General features: G+C 37.5%; 1 protein-coding gene across 1 annotated transcript in view; it reads left to right on the top strand.

Annotated features, from left to right (window-relative positions):
- The window catches only part of MSH3 (mutS homolog 3), a 118,142-nt gene that overhangs the window by 996 nt on the left and 102,223 nt on the right, over positions 1–14,923 (top strand). Inside the window, exons 2-8 of the mRNA XM_048930962.1 lie at positions 155–278; positions 1,349–1,572; positions 4,608–4,811; positions 5,575–5,691; positions 6,443–6,562; positions 7,830–7,973; positions 8,675–8,841. Of these exons, the coding sequence (XP_048786919.1) occupies positions 155–278; positions 1,349–1,572; positions 4,608–4,811; positions 5,575–5,691; positions 6,443–6,562; positions 7,830–7,973; positions 8,675–8,841 (1,100 nt within the window). The remainder of the gene's footprint in view (positions 1–154; positions 279–1,348; positions 1,573–4,607; positions 4,812–5,574; positions 5,692–6,442; positions 6,563–7,829; positions 7,974–8,674; positions 8,842–14,923) is intronic.

Here is a 14,923-nt window from a genome sequence, read left to right as displayed (position 1 = left end):
TATTTTATAAGCAGAAACGTAGATAAAATAGTTAAGGATTTTGAGTGTTAATTGCTTTTTGTGTTATCTCATTATGAAATCCTCAGACACTGCTATCTTTCAGAGAGGATGGGAATAAAAGTAACAGAGTTTCTTTGATTAATTTGTATTTCAGGCTTCTGATGTCAGCACAAAAAGGAGAACATCAACTGAAAACAACGAGCCATGTGAGAAGAAGACCAAGTCACTGCAAAGTACTGTGGATGACATCTATAATCCAGTGAAGACTCAGGATAAAAGTGAGTTGACTGTAATCAAACCATCGAGCATTTGTACTTAAGGAACAGTTTTTCATTGTCAAATGTTAAATAAATAAGTAAAATTACCAGAGTATGGTTTAGAAAGTGTCTGTTGGGTGTAAGATACATCTTTGAAGTGTCACCATGAACATATTAGCTGTACTGCTGAAGCATTCTTTGTGAATCAGGCTAGGTGTTGGAGCCTCTGAAATTACTCTGCGAAGTCCCTTCAACTGACTCAGCTTTAGCAGGTTATTTGGTAAAGTCCAGGCGTTCAGGCAGAAATGCTGCAACTCAGAACCATTAAGGTTGGAAAAGATCTCTAAAATCTTCTAGTTCAGTTGGCAGCCCATCACCACCATGACCATGTCCCTCAGTGACCCATTTCTTGAGAACCTACAGGGACAGTGACTCCACCTTTTCCCTGGGCAGCCTGTTCCAGTGCTTTTCCTCTCTGAGACAACGTTTTCTAATCTTTATTGGTTTAGCTATCTGTCTTTTAGACTCATGCTGCAACTTAACTGACACCTGACTGACACCATACCTGTGCTGCTTCTGGCTTTGAACCAAGATTTTAACAAATAAGTGACGCTAGTCAAAAATCAAATCTTTTCATATGAAGTTTATTACACTTATTTTCCATTTAAAAGAATGAACTTCTGTATTCTTTTTAAAGAGGGAATTATGTTCAGTTTTGTGGTTGTGATTGTTTTAAATGTTGTTATAGGGCACTGTCATCTAGCAACATTGTCTGTGTAAGAGCTATCCTGAAAAATCACTCATCCCTAATTTTGTGGCTTAGCAGTTATCAGTTCAGAAAAAGATTGTATTTCTTTCCTCATATTTGAAGAAGGTGATGAATATTGACTTCCTAGAAAATTTAACTGAACTTAGTACATACGTAATTCTGTCAGGTTGGCAGAGTGAAGGCAATAGGAGAGAATAAAGAATGTAGGAAAGAGAGAGACTGACCTAAATGCCTGAGTTCTGTACTGGCTGAGGTCATTCTAATAGACCTTTGTTTTTAGAAAATAATTCACTAATGTTTTTTGTTGTGTATTTTACTGAAGAAGAGCTTCTGACGTATGAAAAGCCCCGCATATGTTTGCAAACTCTAGACAGACTGAGAGAATTCTACAGTGATTCAGACCAGCTATGTAACAGAATCCAGGAAGACAGTTCTCGGGAGAAACAATCATTGATTTTGGGGAATTGCCCCAGTATTACTGGGAGAAGTCTGGAACTGAAGAACCCTCTTCAGTATGGGGACACTAACCAAAAGGTTGCTCAGAAGGTATGTGGTGCTTTGATCTACTGCAATGCAGATGACTTCAAAAACAAAACAAAACAAAGTCTGGGACAAGAATCCTTTTACTTACAAAATATTTTACATTCTATCATTATACAGTGTGGCACCATACAATAGAGTAGCATTTGTGTAGGGATGTTACCCTGGAACTCTTAGCACAATGAGCAGAACTTTATTTAGAGCTAAGTTCTTCAAAGATATCATTAAATTGTGCATTGTTTTAGTAGCAAGTGATTAGACAGCACAAACACTGGTAATGTGTCTTATAATCATGAATTAACTTATAATACTGTACTAACCTATTATACTTTATTAGCAGATATTCAGTGTGGTCCTTTGCACTGATTTCTTTCTGTACCATCAATTCTGATTAAGGTCATGAAACTCCCATCAGGCTTCTTTGCAAAATATTATTTAGAATTTTTGCTAAAATGTAGTTTAATTCAGTTGGATATTTCTCTAACTACTAAATATGATCATGTTTCTTTTCATGTGTGGAAAATACAGATAGTTCTCCTGAGAACTTGCTCTAATAGCCACAGTACATAACAGTAAGAGTGTAATAGTAGCTTGCTTTTGCTTTAATTATGAGGGAGTTGAGCAAACATTTTTCAGAGGAAGGAAACTTTGTGTGTCTGATATGTTGGTCGCTTGGTTTTAGGGGCCACCTTGCTGACATGAAGTATTGATGTTCTAAAAGGTTTATCATTGCTCACTGTTTAGTTGTTTCACTGGGACCTCAACTATTCCTTAACAGGACTTTACATCTGGCTCTTTCAAAGGAAAGAGGCTGTATGGAAGCTTTTGTAGTGATTTTACCTTCCCTGTCTTAAACTGTTGTTCAGGGTTGTGTGAACAGAAGAACAAAAACAAGAGTAAAACAAACAGCTTGTGACACAGAATTGCTGCTCTGATGATGGATTGAGATTATGCAGCTGTGGTCACATGGAGACTACAGAAAAGCTCTTCTCCATTCCTCTTTCTCAAACACTTGTTTGTCTGGGAGTTTTTAATTTCTGCTTTGTCTATGAGTTTAATATATACATACTGTTCAGTGTATACATACTGTAGTTAAGCAGGAAGCAATTATAGATGCCAGACCTATAAAAATATATTTTGCATACGCATGTGTGTGAAACATGCAGGGAAGATATTTTTCCTTTTATCATTATGATTTTTTCTCTTTGGTAACATTAGAGGCCGTATGTGCCTGGCACAGATTCACAGTTAGAAATTTATGTGCTACAGTAACTGCAGTAGAGGTGTCTGTTTGGTGAGCAAGGGCAGTGGAGCTCTCCTTCCACCAAGCACTGAACATAAACATAAGATGGATGTTTCTGTAGAATCGGGTTTCTCTTTATCTTTGAAAACAATATATTAATCTTCCACATAGCAGCTGTTGCAGGATTGCTGTATGCCCACTCCAGAGTTGGCTTCCAATGCACTAACACTGGCATGCTTTTTGTAGCAGTGTTGCCAGTGCATATTCATATCCTTGTGTGCTTTTAGTCAATCAGCACCTGATTCACTTGATGGTTATACATGAGATTTAGCTCTTCCTTCTCAGATTACAAGTGAGGGCAGCTTTAATCACATGCAGAGAGAGATGCAAGCAAGGTGTATGCAAAGGAAAAGTAAATAGCAATTGATTATTACTTAGAATACTTACTGGACAGCAAGGACTCATGATCTTCTGAACGAAGCATTTCTATCATCTTTCTTTGCATTATGCATAGCTAGGCATGTGGGAAGGGAAGATGGGGAAGGGTTTTCTCCTTGCTTCCTTGGAATGGTTCATCTTAGATACTTGTCCTGCTTTTTTTTTTTTTCCTCTTGGAGTTACAACCGATAGCCTTTTCCCTCCAGATTCCCTGAGCTGCTAACTTAACCAGCTCAACAAATCATCTTCCACATGTGTTCTCACTTTCCATAGTTTTTTTTAGTGGCCCGTTTTCACAGCTTTCCTAAAACAATTTTCTCTGTTGAATGAGGCAGTAATATTGCTGTGGTTGTTCAGAGCTAGGATCAAAGACAGCTGAGGACTGCGGATCACAACAGAGACTACAATGGAAAGCTGAGGATTATAATAGAGACATCTAAGTTCCTGTGATCATCTGAGTTCTAGGTGCAGTTTGTGTTTGTTTAAGCTGAGCTATGTTGTCTGCAACTCAAATCTGTCATCCCTTGACTGTGTGCAGTTCTGGGAATTTTGCAATTCACAAATGTACAGTTAAGTATTCCTTTTTTTTCCCCATTATTCTGTGGGTATGTTCTTTGTACCTTCCCATGACCCAGTGTATATGATTTGCACTATCTTTCTTCTGAGCTACCATTGCTCTTGAGCATCCAGTTGACTTTATTCCTTGTCATTTAGATAAAACAGTTGTTAGAAATTGAAGTTTACTGAGTTTATTTGCAGATACAGAAACTCACAGCACAATCTCATTCATCGTTTGGTGAAATTGTTTGCTGTTAAAATATGTGTGTGGGAGTTGTGTTAGCATTCTTTTTCCTGGCAAATTTTATTAATACTTGATATTTTTATGTAATTTGGAAGGAACTTTGCTGTAAGTGAAACTCACCTTATTGATATTGTTCACTGTACTTACAAAAGGCTGAATCCATCATTTGTCTTACAAAACAGAACAAAACAAAGTTATAGAGCTGAAGTTGCTCAGCTGGCATAGGCTGCATAATGTCAGTAGAAATGCTGAACAGGAGAGAAAGTGGGCTCGAAGTCTTAACTGTTAAGGTTTTTAGAAACCGTACAAAAAATAATCTATTTTTTTTGTATGAGAGTAAATCTGTGATATTTCCTAGACTTGCTTAGTGCAGATTGAAGAAGAAATATGGTTTTGGTGCTTCAGAAAGCAGTCTGAGATTTGTACTGAATTGGCTTGTTTTTTGATTTAACATAGACTTGGGGAACATCTTTATCTCTGCACTGCAGTTTCTCATATGTAAATTGGAGTGATAAATCTTTTTTGATGATTCTTAACTTTTGCATACCTTATTTACAGGAGGAGCCACACTGTGATCTTACTCAGTTTTCTGCATCTTTTAGAAACTATGAAACCACTTCAGACATAAATCTCAATAAGAGAACCAAAACCATTTACACTCCACTGGAACTTCAATTCATAGAAATGAAGAAACGATATAAAGATGCTATTTTGTGTGTGGAGTGTGGATACAAATATCGCTTCTTTGGAGAAGATGCAGAGGTAATTTTGTTTTTTACAGAATTATGGAAGGATACCTGCATTGTGTTAGTGTCTTAAGTCTATGGGCATTTCCAGAAGGAGGCTTCTCGTGGACATTAGTTTTATGGCTGTTTTTAATACTTGAAAACAAGATGAAAAATCTTTGCATACATAATTTAAATAAACCATTATTCATACATCTTTTGCCCTAATCATGGTATAGATCTTATAGTGCTTGCTATCCTCAGTTTTAAGAACTAAAGAGACACTGAGGTGCTACAATTGCTTGACAGACTTAAAGTTGAAACAGTTTTAGAGGTGAATTCACTCTCGTGGCACAGATCAAAATCTACTATGTCAGTTTTGAAGACAGCAAACCAAATGGTGTCAGGGAGATGAATGGATACTGCCTAGGTGCAGACAAGATCTTAGATGCAAGAAAAGTAGCTCTGTGGAAAATAACAGATACTACATGTGTTCAGTTCTGAAGCATATTCAGATGTTGCATCCACACATGCTGAGTTGCAATATGATAATCTGACATATGAAGTCAGTGATGCTGAAGCCTTTGATATGATATGTGAGGACAGAGGATGGTGGAGACAGCCTGCAACACCGGGCTTTTTCTTCTTGTTGCCATTTTGATAGTGGAGATTGGTGTTATCAAAGAAATGAACTCCTCTAGTGCATTTTGATAATGTTTGTGTTTATGGAAGTTCTGTTGTAACTGCAGCTAGCAAAGCTGACTTGAATACTATCTGACTCTTTTTCTTGTACCTTGCAGATTGCAGCTAAAGAGCTAAACATTTACTGTCATCAAGATCATAATTTCATGACAGCCAGTATACCAACTCACAGACTGTTTGTCCATGTGCGACGACTTGTAGCAAAAGGACATAAGGTCATTTCAGGCTTTTAATTACATACTATACAGAACGGGATAGTATTGAAATAACTTGCACTGACTATACAGGAATCTTGTTTGAACTGAGAAGTAGGAAATTTCATTATCTCTTGTTTCTGCAAGTAGAATGGCTAACTTGCCCGTTGTTGCATTTCCTTTTTTCTAGTGAATGCTGTGGAATTCAAATAGGTTCGAGCTTTCTCTGCTGTTTTAACAAAAAAGCAGCTCAATGTTTTCTAGAACAGTTATTTCAGTTATTTTTTTAATCCAGCCTTTGCATTTGGTGAAGAGGGATATGTATACACTCTCCTTTTTAATTCCTCGCATCCTGTTTTTCTCATTCTAGTCCTTTTTTTTTTTTTTTTTCCCGTTCTTCCCTGTTATTGACCTCTTCTCCATAACTCTATGGCTTTCTTCTTGATTCCTCTTTTTTACTGATTATCAGAAAAGGACTCGTCCAAATTAATTGGAACAGCCATTCTCTTGCAAGTGCTGAACTCTAGCTAATTTGTTTCAGAACAGGACAGGAAGCACAGGGGCAGAAGTTGAGACAGTAGTTAAAAGTAGACAGTGCATGAGGAAAAGATATGTGTTCCTGGGCTCATTAGCAGGACTGATGCTAGCCTCTGCTCTTCCTGTTCAGCTTTAATGATGCATTTTCCATTTGCGTATCTTAAAAGATCACAAAAAGTGTTTTAAAAAATTTTTTTATAATGAGAGCTAATGTTTCTTTTCTGTATGCCTGTAGGTTGGAGTAATAAAACAAATGGAAACTGCAGCACTGAAGGCTGCTGGAGACAGTAAAAGCTCTCTCTTCAGCCGGAAGCTGACTGCTCTCTATACAAAGTCTACACTTATTGGAGAAGATATCCTTTTCAACTGAATTCATATTCAGACTCTAATAGTTGGTGTATGAGATTCTACAATATCACTTTATCACCAGAGTGTAGCATAAGTAGTTAGTAGCTGACAGGAAATAAAATTAAATAATAAAATAAATAATAAAATAAAACTTTTTTTTTGTTGTTGTGGTAAAACATCATCCAGGCTTTATAAAGAATTTAATCTCCTCAGGGATTTAGGCTTATTGTAAAACAGTTAAGTTTTTGTTTCCTGTAGTTATTTCCTATGTGATCTTCCCAAGTCTGTAGTGTCTGAAGGTCTTGTTTTCAGTTAGGTGTTTGAACAAATGGAGAAGTTACAGTATTGGTAGTTCAGAAGAGTGTGAAGGAAGAATTGACTAGTGTCAAAAATTTAAATGAAAAGAAAGTACTAAAATCAATGGACTTTTTTTAAAAAAAAAAGCTAGCAAGTTAAATCCTGAGAATATAAAGAAGATGCAAAAAAAGATATGAAAACAGCTTTTTCCCAGGCACTTGTTTTCTTATTTTTTTTCCTTTATTTTTCTTGTGCTCTTCTTTATCTCTGTTGTTGAGAAATTGAAGAACAAACATTAGTGTTTACTACATAAAAGAGCTAGAAAGATTGTTAGATTAATGCCCCTGTGACATTTAAGATCAGGGAAGCAGATAACATAGTCCTAGGAGTTTGCTGGAAATGTTCTTATGTACATACAAACTCTTACAATGATTGGCAAAACAAGGAAGGCAGAATCAGCAATATGAAGCAGGCTGGGTGACTGATATGCAACACATTTTGAATGAAATGAGTCTAGTGCTCCTTCTAAGGTGTACACTTTTGTTTAACTTGGAGTATTGCTAGCTCTTCAGCTATTTCGTGTTAGTGCGTTTTGTTCTTTCTGTGAAGTATGTGTGTTTTGCAGACGTGAAGGTGACAAGTGGGTAACAGCCCATGTGTGGCATCTAGCTATAGATATAACTGCTCTTGATTGGATGGGGGGGGCTGCAGACATAGCTGTGGATAGCTCTTTCATAAACTGATGAAATCTGCATCATGTAACTGTATATATAATATAAAAATGACCACTGACCAGCCCTCATGCTGATAGTCATCTCAAATTCACTATAGTGAAGGAGTAATACTAATAAAAGTGAAATAGACAGTCTGGCAATAGAATGAAAATTGTAGTTGAGAAGGACGTAAATCTAGGAAGACCTACATATAATCCACAAAAGTCTGTACTGTGTTGTTGTTTTTTTTAATGTTTGCTACATGTGAACCCTCTGCTGAAGTTAGATGATTCTGTAGATGTTGAAGAGGTAACTGCAGATATCCCTGATAACTACCTCCTCTGTATTTGTGAAAATGGAGAAAATGCAAAACAGAAAAAGAAGGGTGACATTGTTGTAGGTGTTATGGTAAGTATCCCTGAGAAATCAGTATTCTAGGCATTTGTTTACTGTTTTTCTTAGAAGTGGGTTGTTGTCATCTTACAGTCACAACTGTTCTGTATTTCAGGCTCTGTTTTGTAATAAAGTTCAGCATAGGTGAGATATCTGTGTTTGGTAGTTTAATGCCTAAAAACTACAGAAAAGACTTGGAATTGATTGCTGGATATTCCTAATACTGTTTTTGCTGCCATGTCTCTTGAAAACATAGCTGTTTTAACTAAATACAGGAAAAGTTATTATGATTGTGTTTGCGTTTGAATGTCCCACTGCAGCTGGGAGAGAACAATAAAAGTATGGACTAAGTGGCAGCTAGTTGCTAAGCTGAACTGAATTCCATGTATTTTCCATGGGCTTCCATTTTTGTGTATTTTTGCATAGTCCTTGATAGTAGTAAAATTCGAGCAATAATAGACTTAGGATATCAATGACATATCTACATTTTTAAGGTATCATTATGGTTTGCCAAGACAAAGCTGCATAGTCTTTTGAACTCGCTGTCATGTTATAGATTTGAAGAAGATAATTGCGTTTTTGATCTGTCACTTTCTTTAACAGTGGGGATGCTATGTAATTTTTTTAATATACTCCATCAGTTTTCTTTCTGGCTTTGCTAAAATGCTACCTGAAAGTTTAACTACTGAATGTTTATATATTATTTTATTTGACAGGCAGTCCAACCAACTACAGGAGAAGTTGTTTTTGACAGTTTTCAGGATTGTGCTTCTCGCTTAGAATTAGAGAGTCGGCTTTTACGCCTGCAGCCAGTTGAACTAATACTTCCATCCAGCTTGTCAGATCAATCTGAAAAGCTCATCAACAGTATAACCTCCATGAGGTATGTTCTGTGGTGATTTTGTTGTGGTATTTGATTTTCTGTTGTTGGTTTTGTTTTTAGTTACAGCTAAGCTATTGATGAGGTTCAGGTACAGAGGCAAGCATTGATGTGTAGTTTGCAAAGACCCTCTTAAAAATGGCTGTGGTTTGCTGCTGAGTACTCATTCTTTACTTGCATTTAGAGTGCAATTCATGTGTTCTGACTGAGCCTGTGAAAGGTTAGCATGCCTAAACATTTGTTGTTTTCGTTTACATCATTTTGATCCTGCGTTCTTAATTGCGTGTTTTGTTGGATTTATTTCAGAGCTGACATACCTATCTTTGGGATCTGAAAATAGTTTCCCTATGTCAGTAGTACTTGTTTGTCATAGTATTAAGATCTCTAAATGGCATGGAACAATTTTTCTACTAAAGTAGAACCTTACAAGAAAAAGTTTGCAACTGCAACTATTTTATTTTGTCTGTGCTATTACACTATCTTTAATTTGAATCCAGACTTGAACGGTATGATGACTGATCATCCATCTGTATTTTGAATACTCTTGATGTCAAAGGTAAAGTTGTTTCACGTTTTCGTTATTAATTTTACTGTGGCATAAAGCCAGAAGAGGAAATAATTTGTAGGATGATAGATTATGTGAATAAATGATTTCTCCGAACATCTCTCCTTTTCCCTTCTTTCCCTTCCCTCCCCTCTTCCACAGAACTCTGGTTTGTATAGAACCCACTTAGAGTTTGGCATTTCTGTTTTGAATGAAGTCACCAGAAAGGATATGTTTCCTCCTACGCTTTAATAAAGTTGGAGCTAAAGAAAGCCAAAGAAAAATGAATGTATTACATAGGTGCAATTTTGTACTGGGGTGAAGACAGAAATGTCATTTCCTATATAGTAAAAATAGACAAATGCATCACTGCCACATGGGTAGTAACCTTACAAATTTTCAACACTCTACCTTGACTACCTCACTTAAATTCACCCCCTGTCATCATCATGTATCTTCCTCTAATGGCCCAGACAGCTGATTGATTTAATCAGTGTGCTCCGTAGGTGTTCCTTTTCCACCTGCTAGTGTAATCCTTTGTCCCCTTCTTCAGGGAAAAACAGAAGTTGGGTGGTGTCATGGATGTACAGTCTAATTTCATGGAACTTGCACAAATGTTTCTGTATTCAGCTGTCAGTCTTTCAAGGGCTTGAGTGTTCTAGAGGCAAGAAAGGAAAAGAACTGAATACTTGGAAATCCACTTGGAAATCCTTGTCGGGGATCAAAAGAAAATATGTCCTGTGAAAGTGTCATATCCGGCACAATTCAGTGACACGTGAGCACTTGCAAAATCATAAGAAGTTGAAAAGATCTGTGCTTGACTATAGATGTACTGAACAAGCAATGTCAGTGTCTGTTCATGCAGTGCAATGGTTTGTTAAGTCTTGAGCAGACAAAGAAACTATTCTTCCTATCAGGTCTGGAAGGAATAAATATTTTATAGTTACCAGCAGGTGTGCTTTTCTGTCACATTAATAACATTCTTTCTTTTTTGCAAATACAGGAATACATCCCAAATACTTAGAAATGTATCATGATGAAGATTAAAAGTCTTTTTTTGGTTGTTCCAAGCACTGTGTATTGAGTTGTGGAATCTGCAATAATGCAGAGTTTTGTCATGGACAAAGCAAGTTGATTTTTCAGAAACTATTTTAATTGTATGCTGAGGTAGTTCTGATGCAGATTTTAGAAAGCAGTGGTGTTTTTTCTTTTAATTGCATGCTGCTGAAAGTGTTAATAAGTAACTGGTCATTTCTATTACAAATGAAAAACATCTCCCAGTAGAGCAGATATTTGCGAGCAGATATTAGTTGGTTGTTTTTTTTTTTTTTTCCTTTATGGTAACTACTCCCAGATATTTAGAAAGTGTCTCTCTGGTCTAAATGTTTGTAATTACATGAGAGTGGTAAAAATAAAATATTCCTTCATTATGCTTTGGAAGCCTCACTTCCCAGAGATTTTACCACTAGAGGGCCCTGAAGTATTTAATAGTAATTTAAGCGGTTTCAATATTCTCCTTTCTATAAAATTGCTATTTTACAAGCAGTAGCTTTCTTTTCTCATGTATAGTGGATGATCTAAAATATTAATTTTGGTTGTGGTTTTTTTACTTTGTAATTTCACTCTTTGTCTGCATTTTTTTCCTAATAACTCACATTTGTTAGCTGGGAGAGATTAAATGGATTAAGTTTTTTAGAAGTTCTTTCTGACTAAAACCATGGGAACTGTGATCTTGTATTTCATCAGGGTTCATCTCGTCTTTGTATTTTTATAAGGCAGTGGAAAACAGGGCAATTTGTAGAAACAAGGTACAAATAGGAAAGAAAAATTTTTGTGGGAAATACACAGCTTGAAGTGATCAAGAAGAAGTAGTAGAAGAGAAAAAGCTTTTCTCTATGCAGATACCTTGTAAGAGTTGTACCAGTAGCTGAGTGACTTGGGGGGCAGTTTGCACTTCGATATTGAATATTTGGATATTGGATACAATATTATTAGATCAAGGTGATGTGAGCTAGGTCTCTGTTCTAAAATACATTTGAAGAAAGAGTAATAAAAATTTAGTAAAGATAATCTGCTGCATCTTTATGTCAGTGGACATGATCAGTTGGTTGTACTGCAAGACTTGGAAGAATTTTCTTGCTTTCCATATTTTTCCTCTCTCTCTGTTTTAAAATATATAAAAAAGTAAATATGAAGAATATATATTAGTATATGTACTTATCTCTCTGCCATCAGTCTACAAAAATAGGACATACAAAATGTGCATATTTCTTTTATCTGTAATGCTTCACTTCCCTCTTTCTAGTCTATTTTGGCTGTCACCACAGCTATGTCCAAACTCAGCTAAATCACTCACAGTTTTTTAGTAGTGCTTCTATTTTGATATTGTGAACAGGACAATAAAACACCTGAGAAGTAGAGTACTGTTCTTTGTTTTTAACAGAATAACTTACCAAAAATGTTTTAGTATCCTTATCTGGTTGACAATCACCTAGAAATACTTTGACTAAGGAGTGCTTCATTACAGTAGAAATCATTTCTGCTCATTCATCTAAAAACAGTTGTAAAAAATTTTGAGTTAGTCCAAACAAAAAAGTGGCCTCTTTCTTTACTTTTAAAGTTTTATGGAGTACAGTGATAACAATATGCAGTAATACTGTTAGGTACAGTGATAGTGTTAGGTACAGTGTTAGGTAAATGTGCTAATCGTGTAAATCACAGAATCACAGAATGGCCAGGGTTGGAAGGGACCTCAAGGATCATGAATCTCCAAACCCCTGCCACATGCAGGGCCACCAACCTCCATGTTTAATGCTAAGGCTGACCAGGGCCTCATCCAACCTGGCCTTGAACACCTCCAGGGACGGGGCATCCACAACCTCTCTGGGCAGCCTGTTCCAGCATTTCACCACTCTCTGGGTAAAGAATTTCCCCCTGATGTCCGACCTGAATCTCCCCTCCCTCAACTTAAAACCGTTTCCCCTCATCCTACACATATCAACCCTTTCAAAAAGTTGATTCCCCTCCTGTTAGTGGGCTCCCTTTAGGTACTGAAAGGCTGCAATGAGGTCACCCCGCAGCCTTCTTTTCTCCAGGCTGAACAAGCCCAGCTCCCTCAGCCTGTCTTCATAGGGGAGGTGCTCCAGTGCCCTGATCATCTTTGTGGCTCTCCTCTGGTCCCTCTCCAACAGCTCTCTGTCTTTTTTGTACTGGGGGCTCCAGACCTGGATGCAGTACTGCAGATGGGGCCTCACAAGAGCAGAGTAGAGGGGGACAATCACCTCCCTGTCCCTGCTGGCCACCCCTCTTCTGATGGAGCCCAGGATACCATTTGCCCTCTGAGCCGCAAGAGCACACTGTTGGCTCATATTTTTTCATCTATCGAGACCCCCAGGTCCTTCTCCTCAGGGCTGCTTTCAAGGACCGCTCCTTCCAGTCTGTATGGATGCCTGGCATTCCTCTGGCCCAAGTGCAGAACTCTGCACTTTGCCATGTTGAACCTCATCAGGTTCACCTGGGCCCGCCTTTCCAGCCTCTCAAGGTCCCTCTGCATGGCATCCCTTCCTTCAAGCGTGTTGACCGCACCGCTCAGCTTCGCTACCGCTCGCTAAATCATTGCATATATGAATTTCCACATTTTGTATATGGCTGAAAACAAAGTCTTGCAATGGGAAGAATTTTTTAATCAGTTAAATGTCTGAAGCATTAGGAAAATGGTTTTAGTTAAAACAATCACAGGCATAGATATCAATGTAGTGAACACAAGTAAAGTTGACTCTTACTGCCGAAGTGAGCTAACTCAGATACTTGCATGATTTTGTAAACAGTGGAGCTTTAATCCAGTTGGTACGAAGACAGTTTAGCTGAAATGCATTTTTGTAGGGGAAAAAAACTCTGTCTTAAAATCAGTAGGTTTGAAGGAAGCTAGACTCTTTGTAAAAGATTTTGTTTAACCATTTGGATTAAACTTTAGTATTTACCAACATGAGTAAGCTTTAAAGAGTAGTTTAATTTGCATTTTCTTCTGGGTAAATTTTCCCCTTGGTAATTTAAAACTTGTGGAAGCAAATGTTTTGAAATGTATGATGTGGTTCCATGTTCATTTTGTTCCAGTATGTTGCAGTTTCAGGTGGTAAGTGAAATGGTCCTATTGCCAGTGTTATGACAGACATTGTCCATAAGAACGAGTCACTAGAAAGTGCTATTCAAGGACATTGAACCTGAGGTCAGTCCTGGTGGCAAGCCTTCGTTCAAAAGCAAACCTTAAGTTAAAAGTAGCTTATGGAAAATGGTTCAGAACAAACTGTTCTGGCAGGTACTGTTCTGTTCCCGAACCCTTACTAACATCTGTTTGCAAGTGCTGGCTGGGTTCGAGGAAAATCTTTTAACACTTTTAGTTTCCTTTTTTTTCTAGAAAACTAAGAAAAGATTCTTCCTTGCCAATGCATGCATATGCACTGTGTTTTGTACTCCAAGCTCTTCCTAGTCAAGAGTCAGTATCCATTCTCCTTTATGACTGCTGCATTAACAGTTGGTCTATCCTGGTCTCCCTGAAATCCTTCCCCTTTGGTTGTTCTATTTCTCCTTGTGTATCCATTTTTCTGTTTCACTGAAAAATTTGGTACTTTTGTCCTGCTAGTCTTAAGATGTCCCAGGGCTTCTCTTCGTATTTTCTTCCCATTTGCCCTTTTTATGTGAAAGGTGTTAATGTGTTATTCTGTGACATTCTTTGACAAGTGTTGCACCTTCATCTTCAAAGCACCATTCCATCCAAGTCTGCACTGTTGTTTATCTGTTTGTTTTTTAACATGCTCTATTAGATGTCTGGCTGAGAATCTAAAATTGGGACAACATGGTACATAATCTTGTCTGTGTCCTTGGATTCCTCACTTTATCCTGCTTGCAGACCTTGTCGACTTTCTACTAGCTTGGGCCTGCAATGTGGGAGGCTGTTTTGACATAGATTTCAATCAATGCTGCTTTACTTTTGCTTAAACTGGAGTTGATTATTGGTGCTCTGTAGTATAGCTAAGACTTATTAACTCATGATTATGGCATCCAGGTTTCTGTTTTTGCTTCAGTACTGCAGTATTGCTTTTGGCCTGGATATTGCTCCTTGGAATTGCCTTCTCAAATCCATTCTTAACTGACCTCCTGACAGATGCTGTCAAATTACCCCTGGACTGAAACCCTCAAGTAATTCATCTTCCATCATTACATGCAAGGCAGGCTTTGTATTTAAAATCTTCTTAAGCTTTGTTTCAAGACTTGTCTGCTTACACCGAGTCACTAAAGTGCTAAATACCCCTCTTACTTAACAATGTTTTCTGCCTTTACCTTTGTGTCAGTTGTGGTCACAGATGGATGGCTGAGGTTGGCAGGGATGTCTGAACCCATCTGTCCCAGCCATTGCTCCAGCAGGGACAGCCAGAGCATGGTGCCCAGAAATAAGAGATGTCTTTTGTCTTTTTTTTCAACATATTCAGTGCCGTAATAGAATAGAACAAAATGCTCAGGGTTCCAGGAAATGTGAAGTACAGT

The sequence above is a fragment of the Lagopus muta genome, chromosome Z, assembly GCF_023343835.1.
Source record: "Lagopus muta isolate bLagMut1 chromosome Z, bLagMut1 primary, whole genome shotgun sequence".
Taxonomy (NCBI): Eukaryota; Metazoa; Chordata; class Aves; order Galliformes; family Phasianidae; genus Lagopus; species Lagopus muta.
The sequence above is the reverse complement of the archived record's forward strand: the minus strand, read 5'-3'. Positions and strand labels throughout refer to the sequence as shown.